At 46.0% G+C, this 12312-nt stretch overlaps 1 protein-coding gene across 1 annotated transcript in view; it reads right to left on the bottom strand.

The window, feature by feature from the left end:
- Positions 1 to 5572, bottom strand: part of LOC122534289 (retinal homeobox protein Rx1-like) — a 46986-nt gene extending 41414 nt beyond the window's left edge. The window contains exon 1 of the mRNA XM_043664791.1: positions 4544 to 5572. Within this exon, the coding sequence (XP_043520726.1) occupies positions 4544 to 4718 (175 nt within the window). The 5' untranslated portion in view covers positions 4719 to 5572. The remainder of the gene's footprint in view (positions 1 to 4543) is intronic.
- Between the last annotated feature and the right edge of the window lie 6740 nt (positions 5573 to 12312).

The raw sequence follows: 12312 nt of genomic DNA, 5'->3' as shown, positions 1-12312 counted from the left end.
TTCTTTTTTTTTTTTTGTCGCGAATGATTGTATTATGCAGCGTATTTGCGCGAAGGATAATCGCGATACCCAACCGAGGAAAAAGACGCGCGAGTTATAAACGCGTGTCCGCGACATCGTGGAAGAATGTAATTTAAAATTTAAATTGCCGACAATGTTGATTCGAACACGTCTGATAGCGTCTTGTTACGATTTTAGATGGAATCCGATTAAACGGACTCCCGCCGACTGAATCTACTTATCCGGGCGTGGACTCCGATTGTTTGAACGAGGAACAGATATTAGGGAAAATCGAGAAAGATAGTAAAGATGGCAAAGGTAAATATTTCACAGAAAAAAAAAAAAAAAAAAAAAATGAAAAAAAAAAAATTTGTTTTAAAAAATTAAAAAAAAATTTTCTCCTTCACGGCTCAGCTATTAACCTTTGAAAATTTCTAACAGTGGAGAGAATTTATAAATTCCTATTGCATAAACCGTTTGTCCTCTAATGAGTCTTAGATAAATAAAATTCAATCACCAACAACATTAACTTGACAGCTTAAAACGTTTCGAAGATTGAAGCATCCGCTGACACTAGGCCGCGTGAAAACGAAGGATTTTCCATTTTCAGAAACCAATTTCGAATATGCTCGATGATCGGAGCGTGCGTGGAACCTTCTCGACGAGGATATAACCGATTTGTTTTAAAGCTGTGAAAGTAGCCGCGCCAGTAACAGTGGTGGTACACGAAGAAGAAGAAGAAGAAGAAGAAGAACATGAAGAAAGAGAAGAAGGAGCAGGAGGAGGAGGAGAAGCAGGACGAAAAAGAGGCTGAAGAAGAAAGTAGATGGGGCAGGCGCGATCCATTAGTAGACACGTCAATTCAGCTCTTAAGAAGCGACTGACTTAAAGCCGCTTCCATCCATCTCCTTTTTTCGGCCGCTATCTCTCCTCGTTCTTCCACCATCCCTTCGTCGTACTTATTAGCGGAGGGCCGGGCCTCGCCTTTAACCTTTTTTTTTTTCCTTCCTTCTCGCACGCGGTATCATAATTAATGATAATTCGATTAGCGGAACAAGACTTGGACTTTGCCTAAGCAGCCTCCGTTCTTTCTTTCGGCTTTTCTTCTTTCCTCCCTCCCCGTCCCCCCTTTTTCCCTCCCTTCAATTCTATCCTCTATCTTCCTATCGGCCTCTCTGATGTACCTTCTCCTCTCGATTCCAGTCGAACCGCGAACTCGATTATTGTCAACCTTTGTAGACGACGTTACCTACGTCTGGCGCCTCTACGATTCGCTCACGTTAGATTTCTCTCGCTGCAAGTTTCTATTACTTGCATAAAAAACAAAAAGGTGTTCTCGCAGTAGATTTTCACTGGAAAAAACGGACGACGTCTTACGCGGTCTGAGGAATTTAAGGTCCAATTTTCAATCATTATTTACACTTTCTTCGTTATTTAAGTACGTGCATCCGCCAGTGGAACGTCCGATCGGTTATCTCCCATTAAGACGTCCTCCAATCATGAATTACGATTTCGTATTTGACGACGTCTTGTTCTTTGATCGTTCTCTGCTCGCGCCTCGATCGGATCGAACGTACGATCAAATAAAGATAAATCGACGGGCTACTTGGTTGCTACCAAGCGCCAGCTTTCGACGTGATGGACGAAGCGAAACGATCACGCTATCGGAACGCATTAATCGGTGCAAAAAGCGACCCCCCCCGGGGGAGGGAGGAAGGGATGAAAAACGCGAAACAAATAAATCAAAAAGTCATTGACGACGATGACTTTCTTTCTCTCTGCGCAACCTCGGGGATCGATCTGTCCGATCGTCTACTTTACATAGAGAGCCGATTACAACCACGCTCTCTCTCTCTCTCTCTCTCTCTCCCTCTCTCGGGTGACAAACGACAAGTACATTATGCAAAAGCGTTTCGGTGATCATTTACGGTAATCCAGTCGCGACCAACGAGATTACACGAAGCTTGGAGATACGATAAACGGAATATCGAGCCTCGGGACCGGAAGTCGAGCCGGCAACGGTTGCCGATTCTCGTGGTGTACCACTCGTGTATCATCGATTGATATTGTATCTCTTTCTCTCCTTCTCTCTCCCTCTTCCTCTTCGAGCCCGTAATTTTTTCGTTAACGGTGGCTTTCGATGACGCAGTCGGGAGGTAAAAAAGAAACGAAAGCAGCGCCCGTACGAAATTGTTTTGTCGATTTTGACCCTTTCGGGCGAGAGTGTTGCGTCGATAGCTCCGGGAACGCGTGCAGCCGATACAGAATGACATAATAAAGGACAGCCGGTGGCTAGAACGTTTTCGCGACGACAATCGAGACGACGATTCGAGAAGGACGACCGCTCGTTCTCGAAAATTGAAATTATCGGATATATATCGTCCCGACCGATACGGAGAGAATGTTTCAGAACGATTAATTAGTCGCGTACACTGACGCAGCGTGTCGTCAGACAATCGAATGTTGGCAATATCAAAGATTTTTTAATTACACGCTAACATTGCTCGATGCATTCGCTTCCGAATTCGTCGAGGAATTAAAAAAAATGATGATCAACGCGATCATAATTCGGAAGGTTGCTGTGGTAATTGTAGAAGATTAAGAGGTTTAGATAGATACATTTTAATTACAGGTGAGATGAGTTCTTGATACGTTGTAGATAAAAAGAAAAAAAATCGTAACTTCGTTGCTTTTATGTCATTGGTATTGTTTAACCAGGTGCTTGTTCGTGTTAATCGAGCAAAAGCTTACTTTGAAAAATTCTGTATCACCAATCGTTTGTTTTAATATTCTCCAAAGTACAAAACAACGTGCACACAAGAGTATGTAACTCGTAAAAGGAAAAAAGAAAAAATGAAACGATGTCCCGTAATTTGTTTTAATTCCTTTATATCATCTTTTGGATTCTAAAAATCTAAAATTTTACTCTATAGTTGGTTCATTTCATATACCTATTTCTATAACAGTTTCTCGTTCAACTTCATCATGTGCCACATTAATTATTTGACGAATAAACGATTCTTTAAAGCGCTGCGAATATTTAAAGAGCCAACAAAAGATCTGTTGAAAGCACGAATAATTCAAGGCAAGATCAACGTCGCAGGATTTCGATCAAACGGCGAGTTAAATTTGTCGAATATATTTTGACTGAAGCCGGCGAAGTGCGGTAGAGGCAGGTGTTCTGTTTAATAAGTACTTGAATTGCATTATCGGATTCAGATATTGCGTCGCGCAGACATCGTTCAGGTCATCGAAGGATTTCAAATTCCAAAGAAATCTCGATTGAACGTATAGGCTAGTATAGAACGCGATTAGACGCGCCATGGACCACCATGGTTCCAAAGGCAATTATATTTCCCAGCATCCGTGAACCTAACTGAGCGTGTTAACGCATTACAATAATTAGCGTTAGCTAAGCAAGGAAAAGGCGCATTACGGTTTTCCAAGATAAAATTATCGCCAGCGCCATCGCAATTTGCCTAACCAACGTATCATTAACCGAGCTGATCGGAAGAATGTTGTCACGCACGCGGGATGCCAATTTATTTGTTGCGCTAATCGTGGCGGACGTGTCGGAGCAACTGGCGTATCGTTAGCCTTAATTGCTCCAAATATTGCTGCCAAAGGTATTGAAAAGATATCCACTAAGTACGATAAAACGATGCTCTGTGACTTTAATTTTCGCTCAATAATTTTCTAATAATCGAAATTCGTCGTCGTTGTCCTTGATCTGTCAAAGAAATTAAAACGATGCAACAGCAACGAAACGACGTTTCGTACATTTCAATTTTCATCTGATAATCTTCCATTCGATCGGAGTGTTGTTGGACCAGTTGGATCAGCGATAGAAAATATCGCGAGATTTTTACTAAAAGCGGGCAGGCTTCGATGGATGCTCGCTCGTTGCCGTACGATTAAATCAAATTCTCGTTTCGAGTGCAGGATAACCGTGAAACCCAGTAATTGGATGAAATGATTGATCGAAGCTGCTTTATTAATAAGTCTCCGAGGGTAACTTGAGCCGTTTTGGGATTTGGGATCCGGCGTGCCGGATCCGTGAGATACACTGCGACAGAAACGCTCGGGACTGGGTTGCTTCGTGGGTCTATCAATCCGACGGACGGAACGTGCCACGTTTCTATTAATTATATCGTATCAGTTGGTTTAATTTAAAGTAACGTTGACAGACGCTGTTGACTCTAATGGATTGAATTTGCACGCGCGTATTTTGACTCTTCTTTCCACTCTGTGCTATTTTACTAATCAAAGATGAATCAAAAATGAACGTACCGTTCCAATTTGAAAGCAATATGGAAAATGTAAGATACTTCGAATCTATTAAATTATAAAGTACACCGCGATTAAACTTGGATATCGAGTGATGTTTAAATTAATTAAACGCGTGTACTTGTTCCAACATTTACATCGTGAAATTCTCTAAAATTCGTTGCAAGAGCAATAAGGCGCGATCAAATGACAACGTCGTTCCTTTCTAAGTGAAATGAGCCAGTCGTTCAGACGACAACGTAGCAGCGAACGTTACCTGCGTTTTCCTGCGTGTCGCGAGCGTTATCCTCCATTTCCTGGTGACTCCTCTTGTTGTTCGCCAGTCCGAGAATCGCGTCGATGCTGTGCCTAGGCGTGCTGCTCGCTGGCTTCGGCAGGACAATGTCCTGGCTGTTCTGAGACGCGGTGTCGACCAGCTGCTGCGAGTCCATCGTTGAGAATCCAATGTACGATCCTGGATCGAGCTACCGTTTGGCCTGCTAGCCCGTTCCTGGCGAAGGAATCTCGTCGGCGATCCTTCTCTGAACGCACTACTGCTGAATCGGGACACGAAATGACTGTCCTGGACACGTGAATTCAGAATACATTTTGAGGCTGGTTGCTCCACTACGCGATTCTTCCTCTTCTTCGTTGTCGCAAGATCCGTCCTTGAAGGGTACACTTGGAGTAGTTATATATCGGAACAACACCTTGTTGATCGTTTTTCTACACAAAGCTCGTCGAATATAGCTCGCCTATTTGTTCAGTCATCGTCATAATATTTACGCGATGGTTTACGGAATTCTGATAACTGTACCGTTAGTTTGAAACGCATTTCATGGATTGATCCTTGCCGCACCACAACACTAATTCGAGTTTCGTACCTTTCTTTACTTGCCAGCTTCTCCTCGGCACTCTACACGACGTTCAATTTCCTCTTCTCACTCTTACTCAGGCGACTTACTCGATGGAAGAACCAGCGGGAAAGGCTCCAAAGGCGTCATTTGTGCGAGGAACCTCTCTCAGGATTGTTCTAGGCATCGACAGAGTCTTCTTTCCCCCAACGATGTTCCTGTCCAACGAAATCCAATCTAACGGCGCCAAGTTCTCGTCATCCTAGCAAACCACCTGGATCACGTGCATGCGTGCAACGGTTCTCGAGGCCTGAGCAACGAGAAAGTGGAGCAGGCGAGTGGAGTCGTGCAGGAAGCAGCGTGTCGTGCGGCGAGGCAGCGGCTGCGGGCCAAAGGTGAAATAAAATTGTCGCCCCGGCTAAGGTCGAAGTTGTTGAGCGTGCGTCGTGCCAACGAGGACTAGTCGGTTGGTCGAGCAGCGGGGTGACCTTTGTTGTAGCTGCACACAACTACTCGCGCCGAAGACGCTCGTTGGAAAGAGGTGGTCCAGAATTTGTCGGTCGAGGCGTGGCTTGGTTCGGCGAATGAGCTTCGCTGTTCGAGGGATTTCGAGCCAATCGGGCCTTGGATCCGGGAACATGGCGAGAACAGTGGTGCTCAAACGCCACTGGAAACCGTTTCACCCTCTCCCCCGTGGCGTTTAGGTGGGGTTAATTCGCAGGGGTAGAAGAGGTGGACTCGAGTCGGGCTTCTGTGACACCGTACGTCCACCAATTCCATCGTCTCGTACGTGTACGCGGCTTGTCGTAGTGTGTGGCGAGAGCCGGCTCGAGGGATGGATACACACTCGAGGGGTGGCTGTGCGCGCACACGCGCGACACAGAGGGGTGGCTCGCGTAAACCGACGCCGACCACGCACACGTACATGTACACGTACACGTCCTTCACACAGGCGAGACCGGCGAGGCTTGATTCTTGCGGCGGATTCTGGCATCCCCTGTAATTGCCAGAAATGAGGTAAAGCTTACCGCTTACGCCAAGCCTCCTACGCTTCTGGATGCTGGAAGCGTTCGGGCCGGGACTTGCCGCGCGCGCGCTACCTGACCGCGTTACGCGCGCATTACGCGTGCACCAGACGCCCGCGATTTTTCCGAAGACGCTCGGTTAAGCTATTTAACTCGCCTTCGCCCCCACCGACCGAGCAACCGCCACCGCTACGCGGCATGACAACGTTTCAACGGCGTAATTGCTTCGTCTCGATCCTACTCTCTGCCTCCGTTGTTGGATAATATCGTTGTGCTTTCGTCACAGAGTTGAAGAGATCATTTCACTTTTGCACAGTGCACGATAATTGATCGTGGACGATTTTCTCGTACCTTGTCCTTTGATAAGGGTTAATACCACGGACGAATAGCGCGAAATTTTTGGAGTAATATTATTGATCTTATTGTGTCCCTATTGTTGTGCTTTCGTCATAGAGTTGGAGAGATCTTTTCACTTTTGCACAGTGCACGATAATTGATCGTGGACGATTTTCTCGTACCTTGTCCTTTGGTAAAGGTTAATACGACGAACGAATTGCGCGAGATTTTTGGAGTAATATTATTGATTCTATTCTGTACCTATTGCTGTGCTTTCGTCGTAGAGTTGGAGAGATCTTTTCACTTTTGCACAGTGCACGATAATTGATCGTGGACAATTTTCTCGTACCTTGTCCTTTGGTAAGAATTAGTACGACAAACAAATTGAGCGAGATTTTTGGAGTAATATTATTGATTCTATTCTGTACCTATTGTTGTGCTTTCGTCATAGAGTTGGAGAGATCTTTTGCACAGTGCACGATAATTGATCGTGGACGATTTTCTCGTACCTTGTCCTTTGGTAAGAGTTAATACGACGGACGAATAGCGCGAAATTTTTGGAGTAATATTATTGATCTTATTGTGTCTCTATTGTTGTGCTTTCGTCATAGAGTTGGAGAGATATTTTCACTTTTGCACAGTGCACAATAATTGATCGTGGACGATTTTCTTGTACCTTGTCCTTTGGTAAGAATTAATACGACGGACGAATTGCGCGAGATTTTTGGAGTAATATTATTGATCCTATTCTGCCTCCGTTGTTCGATAATATTGTTGTGCTTTCGCTATAGAATTTCACTCGTATACAATTCTTTTCATTTTTGTATAATATACGAAGGTTAGTACGACGAACCAAGTGCGCGAGATTTTTAGAGTAATATTTTTAGAGCAGCGTACCATATATGTAGTTCGATTAACTCTTCCGAGAATGATAATGAAATTTTTCAACCATTTCTATTTCACGATTGTGGGAGAAAAATTGTGCAGCCAGTGTACCTAAATATTCTGCACAGTGTTTTTCGATTGTTAAAATACATAAATTAAGTCTCGTCAGTTTCTGCGATACGAGAGAAAAAAAAAAAAAAAAAGAAATATCGCAGACTGATGTTAATTCCACAAGTTTCAAAGAAACTTTTTCGTAAATGAGAACAATCCGCGAGACGAGACTTTCCGAAATATTTCTCAAAAAATGGTTCATGGCACATCTCGTGGTTCGGTGGTGCGCGCTATCGAAACCGCAGAGCCACCGATTTTTATCTCGATTTCCTTCCCACGAAACTTTCGGAATTAGCCCCGTGACAAAGAGACAAGGTTTCGCGGACGATGGTTTCCAGTTGTCTGGAACGACGACGCGCGGATTGTTTCCTGTTTCTCCTTTTTTCTTTTTCTTTTTTTTTCCCCTCGATCGTTCGCGCACGGGAAACCGGCGAGCACAAAACAAATCCCCGTTTCCCATTCCGCATTCGATTCCGCGTATCGTTGTTACCATTTGGCGTTTTAGCCCAGGGGGAAGTGTACGCCCACAAAACCGCGCCACAAAAGATATCCGCCTGTAGCGAAACAGTAGCTGCTCAAAATCGATCCGTCGAAAATCGAGGCAAATTATACGTTGCGGACCGATTCACCGCCCTCCCGTTGTAGAAAATCCCACCCCGCGCGTACAGAACCCACCGGTCCACGCGTCCCGATTATAATTGTCCGGCGAAATAATGCGTCAGCGTTCCACACACCGTGGACGCATAAACGTTCTATGTTACAAGTAATTGGACTTCGAAACGAATCGATACGCGGCCGGTGTCGTTTACGTTTCTATCGTGGTAATTTCAGGGGGTGAGAACGTGAAATTCACGTTGCGGTTTTCTACGATTACTCAACGAAAGATGCAAGCGCAGTCTCGATGATTGGTAGCGCACGTTCGCGCAGGAAAATTTGCAAATACAATCTATGCACAAAATGAAACTCGCAATAGAGAAAGTTGTCGTCGCTATCGTCGCGTTGAAACTGTTCTCCCTTTTCAGATTATTGTTCGCGCGTGATAACTCAATTTCGTTCCAGCGAGTTGCGTATAACAGACGGATTTTTTAATAGCGTACCATGGAATTACGATATAATAATTTCCTCATCGATCTCGCATTGTCGTTGATATTCGCGTCGATGCCACGACTGTAGTAAACCTAACTGAAATTGATTTTCCTCTTTAATTTTCAATTACGTGATTATAGAGCTTTATTGTTAACAACTATACAGACACATGGACGACAAAATTTCACAGACTAAAAATCTGTTCGTCGCCATCCTACGTTGGTATACCTGTGATACAAATATCGTACTAACTACGAACAGAATCGAGTGATGTAACGTACACGAGCGACTGACAATGGACGTGTAAATCTACATCGATCCTCTCGAGAGATCTTTTATACGTAATGTAACGCGTTTCCCACGTGCCGGTCGTCGTGCGTGGCGTTTACGCGCGTTAACAGGCGGCAATCTCGGCCACGAATCTCGCTAACCCCCGTGCACGAGGAAGAGGAAAGTGCTTTTAGGTTCTCTGGAATCAGATCACAAGTTGCATTTAACCGGATCCCACTTACCGCGATAAATATCTGCCGGAGGGAGCCGGGCCACGTTACCAGATCGACGCGTTTATTTCGTGGCTCAGCCCCCGGTTCGAGCCAGAACTGCAGCACTTAGCTCCAGTTTTAGCTAATTTCCTGAATGCTGATCCTCGACCAGAGGAAAGCTCGAGGAACCCCGGAATACCGTTCCTCCGGCAGATAACTCTCGTTGCTTGGAAAAACTCAGGTAGCCTCCGCAACGGTCAAACAGGATTTACCCTGTCTTTGACATTTTCCGAACAGCTGATACCGATCCCGACTTTCCCCGAGATAAGCGACTAATTCCACTAATTTTTAAACGTCGCACGAGACGGACGAGAAAGAATAGGTGTACACAGGTACGTGCTATCGTGGATAATCTTAATTCTTTGTATAGAGAAAGAGTCCTTTCTTGACACGAACAATTCATACAAACGAGACTTAACGAATTTTCTTTACTCTCTAATTCAAACGGTGAGTAGCAATTTCAATTCTTTCTGTCATTCCTGATGAATTCAATTCTTCTTATTAATTTCTAATTCTCTGTTCATTCTTGAGAAAACAAATAGCTATATCCATATGTGAAATGGAGGAATGTCGTCATTTTGCTACTCCAAGAATTCATCCATTATCCATTTAAAAATCACAGCTAAGAAGATCCCGTCGCATTACACGTTCTCTCTGCCACGATCTTCTACGACGTGAAACACCGTTCCGTGTCTCCTATGGAGCGAAAGAATTTCATACACTCTCGAGAAACTGTCTCGAGGAGAAGGCCCATTGAGCCTCTAATAAAAGGAACAAAATCGAATCTCCTCGAAATTGGCTAAAAATCCCCGTGCATGGGAAAGCCCCGTGAACGAAACTGTTCATTGTGGAGCGTCTTAGAGCGTCGTTGATCGGGATCGATCGTTGGTCAACAATGGCGCGTGTCCACCGCCGTCGAAAGGAGCAACCGCGCACTCAATCGGTAGATGGACCAAGAGGAACTGTTTGCAAATCGGAACGCGAGCCTACCGAGACACAGCCATAATAAAGGAGAAACGGTGGAGCCTACCGGCCTCTATTCACGAAGACGTGAATCCTGCGAGGCAGGCAGCTGCGTGGTGGCCCCCGAGATGACCGAGATAAGTCTAATTTCGTTGTGTCGGCCATTGAGAACGTTTGCACGCCGCCGGGAATCCGCTCCAATTTTCCACGGGCCGATTCTTCTTCGGGTCTGTTGGTAGCTGGCTCGTTACAGGGGTGCGGTTGTTGTTGCGATCACGCGAGGTGCGAAATAGAGAGGCAAAGGAAGCGGGATGAAAGGAATCGACGAGTGATCGCTGGCGATCGTTGCCGAACGACCGTGTTTTCCGCGCACGGGATCGCGGAAGAAAAGCTTGTTTGGTTTACCGTAGCCACGGGTGGCGTTGCTCGAGGGGTTTTGTGAACATTAGACGGATTTCGCGACAGGTTTTGAGAAAACTCTCAGCGGGCGATCACAGCGCGACGTAGAAAGGATCTTTCGGTTTCGAGCCTTCGTTTAATCCGTCGTGCGCCACTGCGAGAGCGTTTCCCTGTGTAATCCGGAGAATTCGGCGAGCGCCGAGGAGAAGAAGCGTCCAACGAGGGTTGTTTGAACGACGATTGTTCCGATAATTTGTATAAACGTTTGGCGAAAGTTGGACGAAAGAACTGATCCGTTTGTTTTCTCTCTCTCTCTCTCTCTCTCTCTCTCTCTCTTTTTCACGGAAGATGGAGTTTGCCAGGTAAAAACTCGATGGACACTGTTCGGTTATTTCCCGGATTGACCGTCGATGCAAGGAAAATCGTCGCGTTGCGGCGAACGCCGCGAATTTAGGTTTCATTTTTGGCTTTTTCCGCGGTTTCAATTCGCTCGTTCGATCCAGGTCCCAGTGGCGTAGCCGGTGACTAACGCGGACGAACGAAAACCATGGAAATATCGTAATCGGTATGAATGGAATCGTTTGTGGGATTAAAAACGCGGCATTTTTTTTTTTTTTTTTTTCAGCGATCGCGAGGGGCGGAACTCCGAGGATTTCGATAGGAATCGAGTTAGAAAAGATTATGTGGACGTGGTACGCGCGCACCGGCGCTTACACTACATACACAATGCGTGTTTCCAACAATCCCGAAAGCGTTCGTATATTGGTTTTTAATTCGCGTTCCGCGCCGATAGCCGGCGGTCTGTCGTCTGCAAGGATTTCACCGCGGTAGGAAACGCAATTTCGCGTTGGCAATTTCTTTCGACAATGCGCCACAATCGCGCAAAAATCGCTGGCGGCCGGGGAACAAAAAAAAAAAAAAAAAAAATGAAACAGAAAAAAAAGAAAAAAGAGAAAAAGGAAAAACAACAAACGCCGTCGATTTTTTACCATTCCGCGTTTCAACCGATGGGAAAAAAGTCATCGCCAGGTTGAGGCGGTGGCGTTTTGTTTACGCTGGTAATATCGGCCAGGGGAAACTGAACGTGGAGGAGCATCGCCAGGTGAAAAGCCAGGTCGATCAGGGAGCAAAGAGCCCGGTAGAACCGTGTCCTTCGAATTTGAGTAAACGAAATTTCACCAAGTGAGAAACGATCGACGTGGCGCGGTCTGGAATCCCGCCGCGCCGCTTGAGAACCACTGAGACTGCATATCCAGAGAGCAAATTACCTTTGCAGCCCACAGGACAAAATCGCTCGTCCCTGTCTCGCTCGCATTGGCGGGAGCACGTTTGCCTCGTTTCACCTCGTTCACTCATTCTCCCTTTCCCTCTCGCTCCCTCACCTCCTTTCTCATTCCCTCTCATTTTCCACCGACACACTTCTCTGTCTGACGTTCCAGCGATCTCTCCCGCCTCTCAGCATCCGCGCTCCGCCGTTCTCCGTGGTACTCGGGCTTAATTAACTGTGTATACACTGCAGTCAACTCCTACCGTTGTCTTGCTCCCGCCAATTGGAGCTCGAGCCGAGTCCTCCTGCTCCACACGCCGGCGACGACGACGACACACGCCACGGGTATCCCCCGGTTTAATTCTCGCGGCATGATTTCATCAAGTCAACCATCTCCGAGCTGCGTCCCACTCGCACCGGCCGCTGCTTCCTTTCTCTCTCTCGCACGCTCGCTCGTTCTTCTTCTAGCTGGCTGCTCGTCGATTCAGCGTTTTCGCGACGTCGACAGCGTTCTCGTCGAGACGTCGCGAATTAATTAATCATCTGGTCGGCGACGATACCATTGCGTCTCGCGGCAA

Source organism: Frieseomelitta varia, unplaced genomic scaffold, assembly GCF_011392965.1.
Source record: "Frieseomelitta varia isolate USP_RPSP 00005682 unplaced genomic scaffold, Fvar_1.2 scaffold_582, whole genome shotgun sequence".
Lineage (NCBI taxonomy): Eukaryota > Metazoa > Arthropoda > Insecta > Hymenoptera > Apidae > Frieseomelitta > Frieseomelitta varia.
Note: the sequence above shows the minus strand (reverse complement) of the source record. Positions and strands in the feature narration are given on the sequence as shown.